A 16966-nucleotide genomic window follows, 5' to 3' on the forward strand; every position below is an offset into this window, starting at 1 on the left:
CGGAGATCGTCTTGTGTTGCTGTTTCTTTATCTCTTCACAAGATATTCACCTTATTACTTCTTACAAAGAAGAGTTTGTAATATGGAAAAGAGTCTTTTCCAGAACATTGTTGTATTCATTATATCGTGTTGTGAAACTAAGAATTTCAGTAGGCGAAGGGTAAGTCCTATTGAAGTGGGTGTGTACAAGAGTTGTATGTAAAAAACAAAGTCTTTTAGTAATACCTTCTGGAAACAGAAGAAGGAGAGACGTAGAAGATTTCGTCTTCGAACTTCCAGAACAACTATTGTCTACTGCCTACTGTTTTGTTGTTTTCACTTCAAACCATCAGATCATTTCCGCACAAGTTATTGTGATCTGCTGGAAATATATTCGAACAAAGTAAGCTATAATCTCTAACAGGATTCTAGCACCTTTGGCAAATACGTCAAAGAAAGGAACGAGTTTATTCATCCCCCTCTAAACTCTAAATCGATTCCCAACAAGTGTATCAGAGCAGGTTATTCTTGTTCTGAAAATCTACAACAGAAATGACACATTTCAGCAAAGTCCCTATGTTATCAAAGGAGGATTTTGATGATTGGAAGAGTTAAGATGCAAGCCCATCTTGCAGCCCAAGACGATGATATGTGGTTTGTCATCACAGATGGTCCCTTGAAAAATCTAAAAGCCTAATATAGCTATTGCTGATATGAAGGTGCACCACATATGGTTGAAAAGCAAAGAAATGAATGGACAAGAGAGGACAAGAACAAGAAAATCTAGACAATGTTGCTAAGGATATCTTTACAAAACACTTGACAAGAATACATTCAGCAAAATCAAAATATGTCCTACAGCAAAAGAGATCTGGGAGAAACTCATCCAATTTGTGAAGGAAATGAACAGACAAAGGAAAACAAGCTGTCCGTGGCAATGTAATGTTTGAAAATCTTAAGATGAAAGCTGGAGAAACTCTAAGCGAATTTGATGATTGATTCAGCAGCTTAGAAAATGAACTAGCAGCTTTGGAAAGGAACTTGGCAATAGAGAAGTTACACTCAAAGTGATGAGAGCTTTACCCAGGGAATGAGATGTTAAAACAATGGCTATGAGAGTCTCAAAAGATCTGGACAAATTGAAGCTACCTGACTTGTTTGCGGATTTGAAAGCTTATGAGTTTGAATTGAATTGGAAGTAAGAAGTGGAGAAGAGCCCTTGTCGAATCCACCTACCAAGGCTCTGGTCGGGTGACCTAAACCCTTATCGAGGAAGATGAACCTGGTCGAGCGTGATGACCTTGGTCGGGCGAGGTGAACCCTGGTCAGGCGAGATGACTCTGGTCTGGTGACTGAACCCTAATCGGGTGACATGAACTTTGGTCGAGGAAGATGAACTCTGCTCGGGCGAGATGACCCTGATCGGGTGACCTGAACCTTGGTTGGCCAAAATGAACCCTAGTCAGGTGAGATGACCCTAGTCGGGTGATCTGGACCCTGTTAGATGAGATGAACCCTGATCGGGTGACCTGAACCCTGACTGAGGTAGATGAACCTTGGTCGGACGAGATGAACCCTGGCCGGACGATATGAACCTTGATCGGGTGATCTGAATCTTGGTTGAAGAAGATGAACCCTAGTGAGGCAAGATGACCCTGGTCAAGTGACATGAATCCTGGCTAACTTCTAGATGTGATCTACTCAGTTTTTAGGGAGCAACTTGGAATCTGATCATGCTTTGCTCCTTTCTTCTTACTCGAGTCCAAGGATGACCCGGACATTTTCATGGCATCACTACTATCTTTTTAAATACTGGGGTTACTCACTGTGATTAGTCATGCTTGGACTCCGTCGAGAAGATAGTTAATTCTTGTTTTACGATCGACTCTTACAAATAAAAAGGAGCAATTTGAAGAGGATGATGTTCTCTCTGCAGACATGGAAGACTTATCCAATCTAAACAAGACCATTGATCTTTCTTTGATGTTGATCCGACTCTAGGTCTTAGCCCCTCCACTGTACTTGTTCAGTTAGTTATGAAAATATTCATTTTATGGCTCAATAATTTCTCTCTGCAGACATGGAAGACTTCTCCAATATAGACAAGACCATTGACTCTTTCTTGAATTTTCGCTAGTTAATCGGTCTAGCAGGGCGGTCTTGACCACTGATCAAAGACTAGTTAGCCCCAACACTTTGTAAAATTTTCTAAGAGTTGAAAAGTAACATGACCCTGATGCCTTTCGGGCTTTATTAATAAGGTGACGATGCCTCATGTCTCCTGGGCTTAGACAAAGTGTCGGGCCCTTATGTCTCGCGGGCTTAAAATAAAGTGTCGGGGCATTACTTCTTCTAAGCTTAGATAATGTGTTGGGGCCTCATGTCTCCCAGGCTTAGATAAAATGTCGGAGCCTCATGCCTCCAGGGCTTAAGCTAAGGTGTCGGGGCTTCATGTCCCCGGGCTTAGATAAAATGTCGGGTCTCATGCCTCCAAGGCGTAGAATAAGGTCCTAGGGTCTCATGTCACCCGAGCTGAGATAAAGTTGGGGCCTCATGTATCGCGGTCTTAGATAAAGTGTTGGAACATCATGCCTCATGGGCTTAAAATAAGGTGTCGAAGCCTCATTACTCTGGATTTGGTAAGGTACTCGGGCCTCATGGCTCCCGCGCTTAGAATATGGTGCCGGAGCCTCATGTCTCCCGGGCTAGATAAGGTGCTGTGACTCATGTCTCTCACGCTGAGAATAAAGTGTCGGAGCCTCATGTCATTCGGGCTTAGATAACGTGCCAGGGCATCATATATCTCAGGCTTAGATAAAGTGTCGGGATCTCATGCCTCTCAAACTTAGAAATATTCTGGGGCCACATGTCTCCAGAGCTTAGATAAAAAGTCAGGGCCTCATGCCTCCGGACTTAGACTAAGGTGTCAGGACCTCATTGATCTCGGGCTAGATAAGGTGTCGGGGACTCGTGTCTCTTGGGATTAGAATAAGGTAATGGGGCCTCATTTCTGGGTTTAGATAAAGTGTCCAGGCCTCATCTTTCCCAGGCTTAGAATAAGGTGTCGGGACCTCATGTCTCCGGGCTTATATTTCAATGAAATCGTATCTATGTCTATAGATCGGATTTCCCACATAAGATGATGATGATGATTTCCGGGTAGATTGGGTAAGCTAGGAGCAATCTAATGAGCAGAGAAGTGTACTTTCCATGTGAAGATTTTTGACTTGGTGAGATGAGTCTGGCCTAGCTTGATAGGACGAGTCCGAGTGGACTGGCTTTGTGGAATGAGCCTACCTGGCCTGATGGGATGAGCACGGGTGTCTTTCGTGGTGAGATGAGCCCTAGTGTCCTGTAGGATGGGTCTGGCTTAGCCTATTGGATGAGCTTGGGTGACCTTTCCTGGCTTGGCCTGGTGAGATGGGCCTTGTTGGCCTGACCTGACCTGGTGGATAGGCTTGGTCTAATCTGATGGGATGAGCCGAGGTGACCTAGCCTGACAAGGTGAGATGAGCATGGATAACCCGGCCTGATAGACTAGCTCGGGTGGCCTGGTGGGATGAGTCTGGCTTGGCCTGATGTGGTGAGCTTGGGTCAGACGATATGTACACACTCAATAATAAAATGTCCATAGGGCGTCAGAAAGGTTTCCAATGTGGTCACCCGACACTCAAGTCAGTACATTGTTCACTAGGTAGAGAGAGAATTTATTGAATGAAATATCTCATGAAACAAATGAATGAGCAAATCTGGGTATTTATAGGGGAGAATATGATATCGATTATGGTGTCTGAATACTGTTTCTTATTAGACATATACCCATACCTTGTCCTTTGTCAGCAAGCTTTGCGGCCCATACTGTTCTGGTCTTGTCAAGGGTATTAATTGTCAAGCTAATGATTTCGAGGCATGGTGACCCATATTGGCGGGCACGTCTCCTTGCGATCGGCCCAAGTGGGAAGGAACCCGATCTCGAAAGATCTTTCCCTGTGATTAAGTGAGATGAACCCTGGTCGGGCGAGATGAACCCTGGTCGAGGGAGATGAACTTTGGTCGGGTGACACGAACCATGAAAGATGAATTTTGGTGGGCGAGATGACCCTAGTCGGGTGACCTGAACCCTCGGGCTAGACGAACCCTGATCGGGTGACCTAAACCCTGGTCAAAGAAGACGACCCTGGTAAGGCGAGAAGACCTGGTCGGGTTCATCATTATCATCATGATGTTTATTATGGCTATTGAGCAAAGTTGTAGTTTGTATACGATTAAATTTAACGAAAATACATTGAATGATAATAAACTGTAGCTGTCAAATCCGATATAAAAATCAATGTTAACTTAGGTGCAATGAAATTAGGCATTGTTTGGACAAACATGTATTTTATTTTCTTTTCTTTTCCATTACATTAATTAATTTCTTATTTAGTTCTAATTATATTTCTCTTTAACACCATTTGTTTATAATTTTGTGTTCGGATATGCTTTACTAGGAAGTTTTAAAATTTGATATTTAATATTCGATTAGATAATATAAGTAAAACATGTATCCCTTAAAAATATATATAATTGTTGATAAAGTTTTTAATATTGTACTTGGGCCTCTGGCTCCCGGACTTAGAATATGGAGATTTTTGACTTGATGAGATGAGTCTGGCCTAGCCTGATGGGCAAGCTCGGGTTGTCTGGCTTTGTAAGATGGGCCTGACCTGGCATGATGAGATGAGCTTGGGTGTTTGGAATGGTGAGATGAGCCCGAGTTTCCTGTAGGATGGGTCTGGCTTGGCCTGATGGGATGAGCTTGGGTGGCCTGACCTGGCCTGGTGATATGTGACATGATGGTCTGACCTGGCTTGGTGGGATAGGCTTGGTCTGATCTAATGGGATGAGCCGAGGTGACCTGGCCATGCAAGGTGAGATGAGACTGGATGACCAGGCTTGATGAGATGAGCCCGGGTGGCTGGTGGGATGGGTCTTGCTTGGTCTGATGGGGTGAGCTCGGGTCAGAAAATCTGTACATACTCAACAATAAAATGTCAGTAGGGCGTCGGAAGGGTTTTCAATGTGTTCACTCCGCGCTCAAGTCAGTACTGGGTTCACTAGGTAGAGAGAATTTTTTAAATACAATATAATGCAATATCTCATGTAACAAAGTAATGAGAAAACCTAGGTAATTATAGGAAAGAATATGACCTCGATTATGGTGTCTGGACACTGTTTTTTATTAGACATCTGCCCACACCCTGTCTTTTGTCAGTAGGCATGGCGACACATACTATTCTGATCTTGTCAAGGGTATTGATTGTCAAGCTAATGATTTCGAGATATGGGTTCAGTTCCTTGCATTAATTCGATACTGAACTCAACTTCTGGTTCTGGTGGAAAACCAGGAATCTCTTCTAGAAACACATCAGGAAACTCACGGACTACAGGAATATCAGAAATCTGTCGCTCATCTTGCGATAGATCCACAGCATAAACCAGAAAACCTTCATGACCGGAATCTAACAATCGATTCATTTCAATGGCAGAAACTAGAAGAATCTTGGCTTGAGAACCACGACCATAGAAATTCCATTTAGGAGCAAAGCTAGGCCTGAAACGAACTATTCCTCGATAACAGTCAACAGTGGCACGATTTGCAGTCAAAACATCCATACCAACGTTGCAATCAAATTCATGCATAGGTAGGACTATGAGATTCAGATACAGAACATTTTCCTCATGAAACAAAACCGCATTGAATAGCACATTATCAGCGATAATCATTTTGTCCATCGGAGTAGCAACAGATAGATTGGAATTCATACTAGTGGTGCGAAGATCATGCGAAACAACGAATGCATGAGAAACAAAGGAATGAGATGCTCCAGTATCAAATAACACTCGTGTTATAAAACCACATAGAGTACAGTTACCGGTAATGACAGTACCTATAGCTGCCTGAGCCTCATCCTCAGTCAAGGCAAATACATGAACAGATGACTGATTTTGTTGACCACCTTGCCCTCTGCTCTGATGCGAAGGGCGACTAGGCTGATGGGAGGACTGGGACGCTGTTGGAATTCTATTACTTTGAGCTCCACTACCTGCCTTGGCTGATTTCCCCATCTTACTAGGACAGACTCTAGCAAAATGGCCAGGCCGACCACAAACATTGCAAACCTCTTGAACTCCAACACACTGATTACTGGAATGCTTGCCCCCACAATGATCACAATAAGGTCCACTGTAACGATATCCACCACGGTTCCCTGAACTCCCTGAACTCGAAGAACTAGAACCGGGCTTCTTAAATTGCTTCCCACGTGGAAGAAGAGATGCAGAACCAGATGAACTAAATTGTTGCCTCCCCGACTGATGATGTTGGGTAGGAACTCGATTGCCACTCCTCTTAAGGCTAGCTTCAGCCCTTTTTGCTATTTCCACTGCCTCAAGATAATTCAGTGGCTTACCGGTAGAAACAAAAGGGTGCAGATGATCGTTCAATCCTTCAATAAAACTCTCAACAACAGCAACCTGACTTGCAGCAACATGAGGAGCATATCTCAGCATAGCATAAAAAGAATCTGCATACTCCGCAACTGACATATCGCCTTGTTTCAGGTTATGAAACTCATAAGCCTTTGAACTGTAGAATGATGGAGGACAATAACTCTCCTTAAACTTCAGCTTGAATATATCCCATGATGGAATGATCCTCTGAGCATCTAAAGTCATCAATGTAGTAGACCACCACATTTTGGCACGATCTTTCAACTGATGCACAGCTAATCTCAATCGACACTCTGGAGGATACCAATCAAATCGAACAATTCCTCAATCTCAGAAATCCATAACTCAGCTTTCTCAGCTCCCTCTGAACAACTGAATCGAGGAGGATGCATAGAATGGAAACGCGCAACTAACTCATCCATCCTAAGATGCTCTAACTGATCAGCAGCTTGCTCCACAAAAGTATCATCAACAACCCGGACACGAGGTCTACCACGCCCACGACCTAGACCTCGAGCTAGAGGAACCTCATCAACAGGAATTTCTCCACCTCCCTCCATTCTATACGATAAAACACCAAAACAATTAGAATGGAAGTAAACAGATCATATAATCACATAAACATTCTGTCAAGTAGCATACATAGGCGCAACAACCATTTTAGTGCCAAGACGGGTGTCCTAGACTCTAGTTCGAGCGTATCCCAGTTTACGCTCTGATACCAAGATGTGCTCATTTACTCTAATGACAATTAATGATCAAAAATAATGGTTTGACTAAAACTGCAGGGAAAAAGGTTTAAAATACTTTAAAACGGACCTCAGGGCCTAGAAAAATTTTGGCATGACCTCCCCGTAAATAGGACATCCCGAAAAACTCAAGCAGCAATTTATATCAAAATATACAACAACCTATAGCCGCACTGGCCAGGACTAAACAGAAATTAAAACTTACCAAATACTCACCAGATCATAAATATCACAGAATCGACTCAAAACATCACAAAACAATCAAATACTACTACAGATACACAGGGCATCTCCCCGGCAAATAAAGTACAATACAAGTCTGAAACAAACTCAAGACATACATATAGACTAACTGGGAGACTCCACTGAACAGAACCAAGCAATCCAACCTCAATCCCGAGCTCCACTGGCGGAACCTCGGCCTGATGCTGCAGAACGACTCGGGAGATCTACCATGGTGCCCAAAAGCAACCACAGCAGCCCCCCAGTAAAACAACTGAGGTTAGGATTCTTGTATGAAACAGTCCAACAATAACAACAATAACATAAACCATGCATAATCATATAATGAAATGTAATATGCAATGCATGAAAGGCTCAACGAATAACCGGGATAACAGGAGCCAACAACGGTACAATAACAACTGGAATAATGCTCGAGCAACAACACAGGGAGCTACATCGTCATGCAACTAAACCGCCCTGCCAAGTATGCGAGGTATGCCAAGCTGTGCTGAATAACACCCCTGACTCGGCCTCCATACAGCTGATACGATATAACAGGATGGCACAACAGAACGAACTAGATGACACAATCCCAGTGCTCACCTCAAAAGGCTGCACTAACCACGGGATTGTTCAATCACATCTACGGTCTCATGTGTATAGGCCTATCAGCCACACAATGATCCCGAGATAACAACAGTGCCAGATAACAACGGATATCAACAATGGGCTAACAAAAACGATAGGGCTCAACATGAATGTCATAACTGTATGCCCAATGCTAAATGCCAATAATATGTCATAATAAATAAACATATATCACAATGAAGGCATTTAACAATTTACAACAGTCAACAAGTCATACACACGATCCATGTAACACAGAATGACAATTAAACATAATTTATGTTTTACCGTCGTATGTTACCGAGCTGTAACATACCTATACCAACTTGAAACTCCAATATCAACTTCTCTTCAAGACTCTCGGCCTAATCAAAACCACAATAAGCCGATCGTGAAAACTACATTCCACACCAATGTCCGATTTGGCACAAAAGAGCATAAAATTCATATCTCGCACAATATTAACTCAAATCACTATCCGCCAATTGGAAATGAAAGATAACTCAATTATCTAAGTTTCTCCAGTTGAAACCATCTTCAGAATCTCAGTAGATTATTCTCAGAATTTCCAAGAACACACTGTTACTTACGAATTCGCGGACAGAATCTCACACACTGTTACTTACGAATTCGCGGACAGAATCACACACTGAGCAGTTCCAGAAAAACAAGCATAACTTGCTCAATTCTTAATGGAATTTAACGAATTTTATATCATTACGAAGACAACACATAGCTCTACAACTTTCTTTCGAATCACAAGTCCAGAATCCGAGCTTAATTGACAAAAACTCGAATTACAGTAGGTGTCCTGCACAGCACCATTTCAGAATTCGATTTGACACATTTTGGTAGAAAAATCATATCAATGTTTCTTATCCAAATTCGATGATTCCAGCGGCTATAGAAAGCTAACAAACAGAGCTACAGGTTCTTTTTAAGTCATTTCTACAAATTCAAAATACAAAAGTCGCAGCAACCCAAAACTCACCCAAAATCGGAAGAATTCTCGCAGAAACAGAGCACCAGAACAGCAGCTTCTATCTACCCGAATCCTTGCTCAAACTTCGCGATTTCTTACTTGAATCGAAGCCTAGGATGTTAGGAAGACACCCCTTCAGACCGATCGAGATTTCGACGCCGGACGGAGGAGATATCGCGATTTTCCCTCAGCCGCTACACAAGTGACGGGAATGGAGTTTGGGGGAAAGCTTCTTTCTTCCTATTTCCTTTTCTCTCGATTCTTTCTTCTTTTATTTGGTAAGTTATGTGTATGTATATGTATATATATCTTGTCTATTTGGTTACTAAAATAGTAACTCAAGCCCATTTATCTCGGTCTGTATTTATTTGCTCTCGTGTTATTTAAACTCTATATGTATTTTATATCGTTAAATTCTCCGATATTCTAAAATATATATTTTTAACACACTTCTAAAATTTATTTGGCATAAATAATTATTTTAATTTACAACTCAATAATTATTCTAATTATGCCAAATTACCGGATAATTATACAGGGCCTTACATTCAGAATTCAAATTATATCTGTTTATATAAATTTTCACTTTAGTTCCATATGATGCAAAACATTTAGAAAATGCTTAACAAATCTTTAGTTATTTTTCTCAATACTTAACAATACTTAACCTTGTCTTTTTCCTTCTGCAAATGATTTGAAATTAAATTTTCATATAATATTCGTATGAATGACTAGTTCAACGTTTTCATTGACATTTTGGGTAATTTTTAGTTATTTTTCTCACATTTATTTCAAACATTTGATATCTTCTGAGCAATTGATTTTGGAATTTGTCGATGATGTTTGAAAATAGAAGACAATGTATCATTTGTCCCTACATATATATAAAATGTTCATTTATCATTATAATGTTTTCAATTTATGAATTCAATCGCATTACTTTTTTTATGTATGTAAAGTTATGATTATTACCTTATCATCAGCTACTATGAGTTTTCGAATCAATTTTGAATTCTGTTTTGTCCAATATGATTTCTTTGTCAAAGTATTATTACTTGTATCTTTACATCCTTTTGATTTTCTTTCAACAAACTTATTGATATATAATTGTCTTTTTCCATTATTGTACACATTTGATTTTGAAAATAAATATTTAGATGATAATGAATTTGAAGTTGGTCTAAAAATTTTCAAACTGTTGAGATATTTATATAGTACATAGATATCTGACTATGTGACATTAATGAACATCGATTTCCGTTTAGTTATCTGATTAGATATTGAGATTTTTCTCTTAAATGAGTAAATTAAATTTAATGATTAATTAATATAAAGTGTTACGTATTTGTGTTAGTGAATTTGTATCGTTTGATACATTTTTTTTAAAACAAGATTTTTTACAATTTTTTAGGCAAATTTTTTTACTTATTAATGTTATTATTGTATTATCAATTTTGTAATTATTAGTTCATTATCTAATTAATTTAAGTGAGATTTATTGTATTTGTCAAAACATAACACTTTTATAAAAAAACACTAAAAAGTTGTCAGATAATTGGTGGGTGTAAATTACATATATTATTAAAAACTTTATCAACAATTATATATATATATATATATATATATTATATATATATTTAAAGGATACATGTTTTACTTATATTATCTAATCGAATGTTAAATATCAAAATTTATAACTTCCCAATAAAGCAGAACCATACACAAAATTATGAACGAATGATGTTAAATAGAAATATAGTTAGTACTAAATCAGAAATTAATTAATCTATTGGAAAAGAAAAAAAAACATGTTTGTCCAAACACAGTCTAATTTCATTGCATCTAAGTTAAATTTAATAATTAATATAAAAGTGTTATGTATTTTGTTTAGTGAATTTGTATCGTTTGATACATTGTTTTTTTTTTACAAGATTTTATACATTTTTTTACTCAAATTTTTTTTTATTATTATAGTTATTATTTTTATTATAAATTTTGTAATTATTGGTTCATTATCGAATTAATTTCAGTGATTTATTTAATATAAAAGTGTTATGTATTTTGTTTAGTGAATTTGTATCGTTTAATACATTGTTTTTTTTACAAGATTTTATACATATTTTTTACTCAAATTTTATTTTTATTTAAATTATTATTGTTATTATCAATTTTGTAATTATTGGTTCATTATCGAATTAATTTCAGTGACATTTATTTAATAAAAGTGTTATGTATTTTGTTTAGTGAATTTGTATCGTTTGATATTTTTTTTTACAAGATTTTATACATTTTTTTACTCAAATTTTATTTTTATTTAAATTATTTTTATTATTATTGTTATTATTTTATTATCAATTTTGTAATTATTGGTTCATTATCGAATTAATTTCAGTGACATTTATTGTATTTGTCAAAACGTCACACTTATATAAATAAAATATTATAAAAAATTGTCAGACAATTAGTGGGTGTAAATTACATACAATATTAAAAATTTTATCAACGATTATATATATATATATATATATATATAAATTTAAGGGATACATGTTTTACTTATATTATCTAATTGAATGTTAAATATCAAAATTTATAACTTCCCAATAAAGCAGAACCATACACAAAATTATGAACGAATGGTGTTAAAGAGCAATATAGTTAGAACTAAATCAGAAATTAATTAATCTAACGGAAAAGAAAAAAAACATGTTTGTCTAAACACGGTCTAATTTCATTGCATCTAAGTTAACATTGATATTTATATTGGATTTGACCGCTACAGTTTATTATCATTCAATGTATTTTCGTTATCATGTACAAACTACAACTTTGCTCAATAGCCATAATAAACATGATGATGATGAATCTGATCAGGGTCTTCTCGCCTGACCAGGGTCATCTTTTTCGACCAAGGTTCAGGTCACCCGTCCAAGGTTCATCTAGCTCGACCGTTCGGGTCACCTGGCCAGGGTCATCTCGCCCCGATCGACCTGGGTTTAGTTCACCTGACCAGGGGCCATCTCGCTCTACTTAGGGCCATCTCGCTCGATCAAGATTCATCTTCCCCAACAATGGTTCAGGTCACCCGACCAGAGTTCATCTCCTCGACCAGGGTTCATCTCACCTATTCACAAGGAAAGATCTTTCTAGATTGGGTTCTTTCCCACTTGGGCCAATCGCAAGGAGACGGGCCTGTCAGTATTGGTCACCATTCCTCGAAATCATTAACTTGACAATCAGTACCCTTGACAAGACCAGAATAGTATGGGTCGTCATGCCTACTGAAAAAGGACAGGGTGTGGGCATATGTCTAATAAAAACAGTGTCCAGACACCATAATCGAGGTCATATTCTTTCCTATAATTACCTAGGTTTTCTCATTACTTTGTTACATGAGATATTGCAATATATTGTATTTAATAAATTCTCTCTCTATCTAGTGAACCCGGTACTGACTTGAGCGCGGAGTGAACACATTGAAAACCCTTCCGCCCTACTGACATTTTATTGTTGAGTGTGTACAGATTTTCTGACCCGAGCTCTCCCCATCAGGCCAAGCAAGACCCATCCCACCAGCCACCCGGGCTCATCTCATCAAGCCTGGTCATCCAGTCTCATCTCACCTTGCGTGGCCAGGTCACCTCGGCTCATCCCATCAGATCAGACCAAGCCTATCCCACCAAGCCAGGTCAGGCCATCATGGCCTATCTCACCAGGCCAGGTTAGGCCACCCAAGCTCATCCCATCAGGCCAAGCCAGACCCATCCTACGGGAAACTCGGGCTCATCTCACCATGCCAAACACCCAAGCTCATCTCATCAGGCCAGGTCAGGCCCATCTTACAAAGCCAGACCACCCGAGCTCGTCCATCAGGCTAGGCCAGACTCATCTCATCAAGTCAAAAATCTTCATATACAAAGTACACTTCTTTGCTCATTAGATTGTTCCTCAGCTCACCTAATATATCCGGACATCATCTTTAGCGTCGTATATGGAAAATCGATCTATAGACGTAGATACGATTTTCATTCAAATATTAGCCCAAAGAGATGAGGCCCCAACACCTTATTCTAAGCCTTAGAGACATGAGGCCCCGAAACCTTATCTAATCCCAGGAGAAATGAGTCCCCATCACCTTATTCTAAGCCCAAGAGACATGAGACTCCGACACTTTATCTAAGCTCGGAGGAATGAGCTCCCTACACCTTAGTCTAAGCCCGGGAGGCATGAGGGCCCAACATTTTATCTAAGCTCGGGAGACATGTGGCCCCAGAATCCTTCTAAGTTCGGGAGGCATGAGGTCTCGACACTTCATTAAACCTACGAGATATGAGGCCCCGAAACGTTATCTAAGCCCGGGAGACATGAGACTCCGACATTTTATTCAAAGCTCGGGAGACATGAGTAACTGACACCTTATCTAAGCCCGGGAGACATGAGGCTCTTGCTCCATATTCTAAGTCAAGGAGCCATGTGGCCCAAGTACCTCATCTAAACCCGAGAGGAATGAGGCGTCGACACCTTATTCTAAGCCCATGAGACATGATGCCCCAACATTTTATCTAAGACCGGGATACGTGAGGCCCCAACACTTTATCTAAGTATGGGTGACATAAGGTCTTGGCACCTTAATCTAAGCCCGGAAGACACGAGACCCGAGGACCTTATTCTAAGCCTGAGAGATATGAGACCCGACACTTTATCTTAAGCCCGGGAGGCATCAGGCACCGACACTTTATCTAAGCCCGGGATACATGAAGCCTCGGCACCTTATCTAAGCCCAGAAAAAATGAGGCCCCGACACCTTATTATGAGCCCGCGAGGCCCGAGAGCCCGATACTTTATCTACGCTTGGGAGACATGAGGCCACATCACTTATTCTAAGCACGAAAGGCATCAGGGCCAGGTTACTTTACAACACTTGGAAAATTTTACAAAGTGTTGGGGCTAACTAGTCCTCGATCAGTGATCAAGACTACTTTGTCAAACCAAATAACTAGTGAAAATTCAAGAAAGAAATGATTGAGCGAGAAAATGATTATTTTAATCGATAACTGAATAAGTATAGTGGAGGGGCTAATGCCAAGAGTCGCATCATAATCAAAGAAAGAGTCAATGGCCTTATCTAGATTGGAGAAGTCTTCCATGTCCGCAGAGAGAACACCATCCTCTTCAAATTGCTCCTTTTTATTTGTAGGAGCAGATCAGAAAACAATAATTAACTATCTCTTCGACGGAGTCCAAACATGACTAATCGGACAGTGAGTAAGACTCTAACCCCACTATTTAAGGAGAGAGTGTTGATGCCTTGGATTACCCGAGTCATCCTTGGACTTGAGCAGGAAGAAAAGACAAAACTTGTAGCATCCCAAAAATTTGAAGGTCCACGAGAACCACATTCATGCAAGTTATCGGATTTCTTATGTATTTTAATAATTTATTTTTATTGCATTAAACGCATGATTGTGATTTGAATATGTGTTTTTATTTCTTGGTTCATTAAGATTGCATGATATAAGGCTTTTAGCAGTATTTCACGCTCAAACGAGGAAAGAAGATCGGGGACAGTTAATGAGAAATTTTATTAAATAATTATTTTTAATTATTTAATATATGGTGTAAATAAGTGTGATTTTCGAAAATAGGCCTTGTTAAGGCATTTTTACCCATCGAGTCATATTTTAAGCCAGTATGCGATTTTTAGCAAAACAGAGAATTTTTTGAGGGTTCGGGCAATATTTTCGAAAACGTACCTAAACGAAATATTTTACGAGGGTGTTTTGGTCTTAATGGCCTATATTTATACTTATTGGGCCTAAAATCCTTCACAACCACATTATTTTTAATTAAGTGCCCATTATACAGTTAATATTATATCTAACCTTACCCAAAACCCTAATCACCTCACTCCCATAGTTTCGGCATATCCTCTCGAAGAATTCCATCAGCTTTTTGTTACCTTCAGCAGCTTCCCTACTCAAATTTTGTGAATTTTCAAATGAACACTTCCCCGTCCTTTCGGTGTCCTTTCTACGCAATTGTAGTTGAGTTTTCGAGCGTAAATACGCAAAGAAATGCCCTATACCTCGTTTTTCTCATTATTCACATCATTATATGTTTATTTGTGTGTTTATGCATGAAAATATCAGAGCTAACGTTTTATGTGTATATGGATCGAAATTTCATGAAAGATACTCCACTTTTCTTAATGTAATCTCACGACTTTTGATATGGTTGAAGGACTGCTGGATCTTTGACGTTTAAGGATCATTTTACAGCAATTTTCATAGAACTCTAGAGGTTATATCAGATCTGGATCGAGGAAGGTAGGGCCGAGGGTGTATGCTCACTACAAGAATTTTGGCATACAACAACGCACATACGACAACGATTTTTCACTAAAACTATTGTCGTATACTTTTTAACAATGATTTTAGTGAAAAATGTTGTCTTAGGTGTGTTTTTTAAGCAAAAGACAACGATTTTCTAAAAATTGTTGTATTTTAGCGTTTTTTGGGGTCAAAGACAACGGTTTTTAGAAAACTGTTGTCTTTGAGTGTTTTTTAGGATCAAACCGTTGTCTTTGAGCGTGTTTTTTTGGATAATCGAGAACGATTTTAGAAAATTGTTGTCTATTAGCGTGTTTTATGGACAAACAACAACGGTTTTAACGACGATTTTAGCATCATCGTCGCTAAATATTGCGACGGTTTTTAAAAACTTAGCGACGGTTACCATCGCTAAATATTACGACGGTTTTGTAGATTAATAAACAGGCTTCGCTAATAGTGACGGTGTTCGTCTAACAGTCGCTATTAGCGATGGATTATGAAATTACCGTCGCTATTTGACCAAAAGCTGTCGCACATTGTATATAAATATCCACATTTTCGGTCCATTTTCCTCCACACTACTCCACAATACTTAAAAATTTTCTCTTTTAAACGATTTTAGTTTGGACTTAGGGTAAATTTTTTCGTTTCAATTTTTGGTAAATTTTTAAGTGTTAGTTAAGATCATGAATATTTTTAGCATAGTCAGATTGTAAGTTTTTTTAGATTTATTAAATTATTAAAAGAAATTTTTTTTATTTTATCAAAAAATTTAGCGACGGACATCATGAAAAACCGTCGCTAAGTTTAGCGACGGTATTTATGGATAATCGTCGCTAATTAGCGACAGTTTATTATGATTTCCGACACTGATTGCAAATAGTATCTAAGACATTGGATAAAATCCGTTGTCGTTAAACGCATTTTCAACAACACCCTCAGTTACAACAGTTGTAAAAAGGCTACGATAACGGATAAAATCCGTTGTCGTTTTGCGTTTTTGTTGTAGTGGCTTGGTTCTAGGGTTCGAGGGACTAGATTAGGTGAAAAGGGAGGGCACCGATGCAGGGTATGTTCCATGGACGTGGAGTAGACCCTGCTGGGTCTGAGACAGGGTCTGGAGCAGCTCGTGCATGGCTGGTCTCGGGTTAGGAGGAGATCGAAGAAGCTAAACGTGATTTAGGGTTCGACGATGGAACTTCGGATTCATCGTGTACCATCGTGTGCATGAGGTTTGAGTCCATGGCTAGTCTATCCAGGAAGGTCCAGAGGTGGGCTAGGAAGGGTTGGTTCGAGGATGGTCCAAGTAGGTTAGGCATAGGGTCGATTATTTTGTTCGATAGCGCAACTAGGGTTGGAATGGTTCAGGTTCAGCAAGGTTACAGCAGAGTCCAGCGGGATTTAGAGGGTCATAAATGGCTGGAATTATGACGTTTAGGGACTGGGAGGATGTGAATAAGTTATGGTTTAAATTTGGAAATTTTGGTTAAGTTTCGGATTGATTCGGGTTAAAACCGGGACCCATGTCCAAGTTTTAGAACGAATTATAGAAGTTCTTGCATGGGCTCGAGTTTACGTCT

General features: G+C 39.1%; 1 protein-coding gene across 1 annotated transcript; it reads right to left on the reverse strand.

The window, feature by feature from the left end:
- Positions 1-5286: 5286 nt before the first annotated feature.
- On the reverse strand, positions 5287-6696 carry LOC142534463 (uncharacterized). Its single transcript, XM_075641335.1, has one exon. It carries the CDS (start codon positions 6694-6696, stop codon positions 5287-5289), a length of 1410 nt encoding a protein of 469 aa, XP_075497450.1.
- Positions 6697-16966: the final 10270 nt, after the last annotated feature.

Source organism: Primulina tabacum, unplaced genomic scaffold (assembly GCF_025594145.1).
Source record: "Primulina tabacum isolate GXHZ01 unplaced genomic scaffold, ASM2559414v2 Contig533, whole genome shotgun sequence".
NCBI lineage: Eukaryota > Viridiplantae > Streptophyta > Magnoliopsida > Lamiales > Gesneriaceae > Primulina > Primulina tabacum.

Excerpts from the sequence above, each read along its gene's own strand:
- LOC142534463 (XM_075641335.1), bottom strand. The coding sequence starts at position 6,696 with ATGACTTTAGATGCTCAGAGGATCATTCCATCATGGGATATATTCAAG.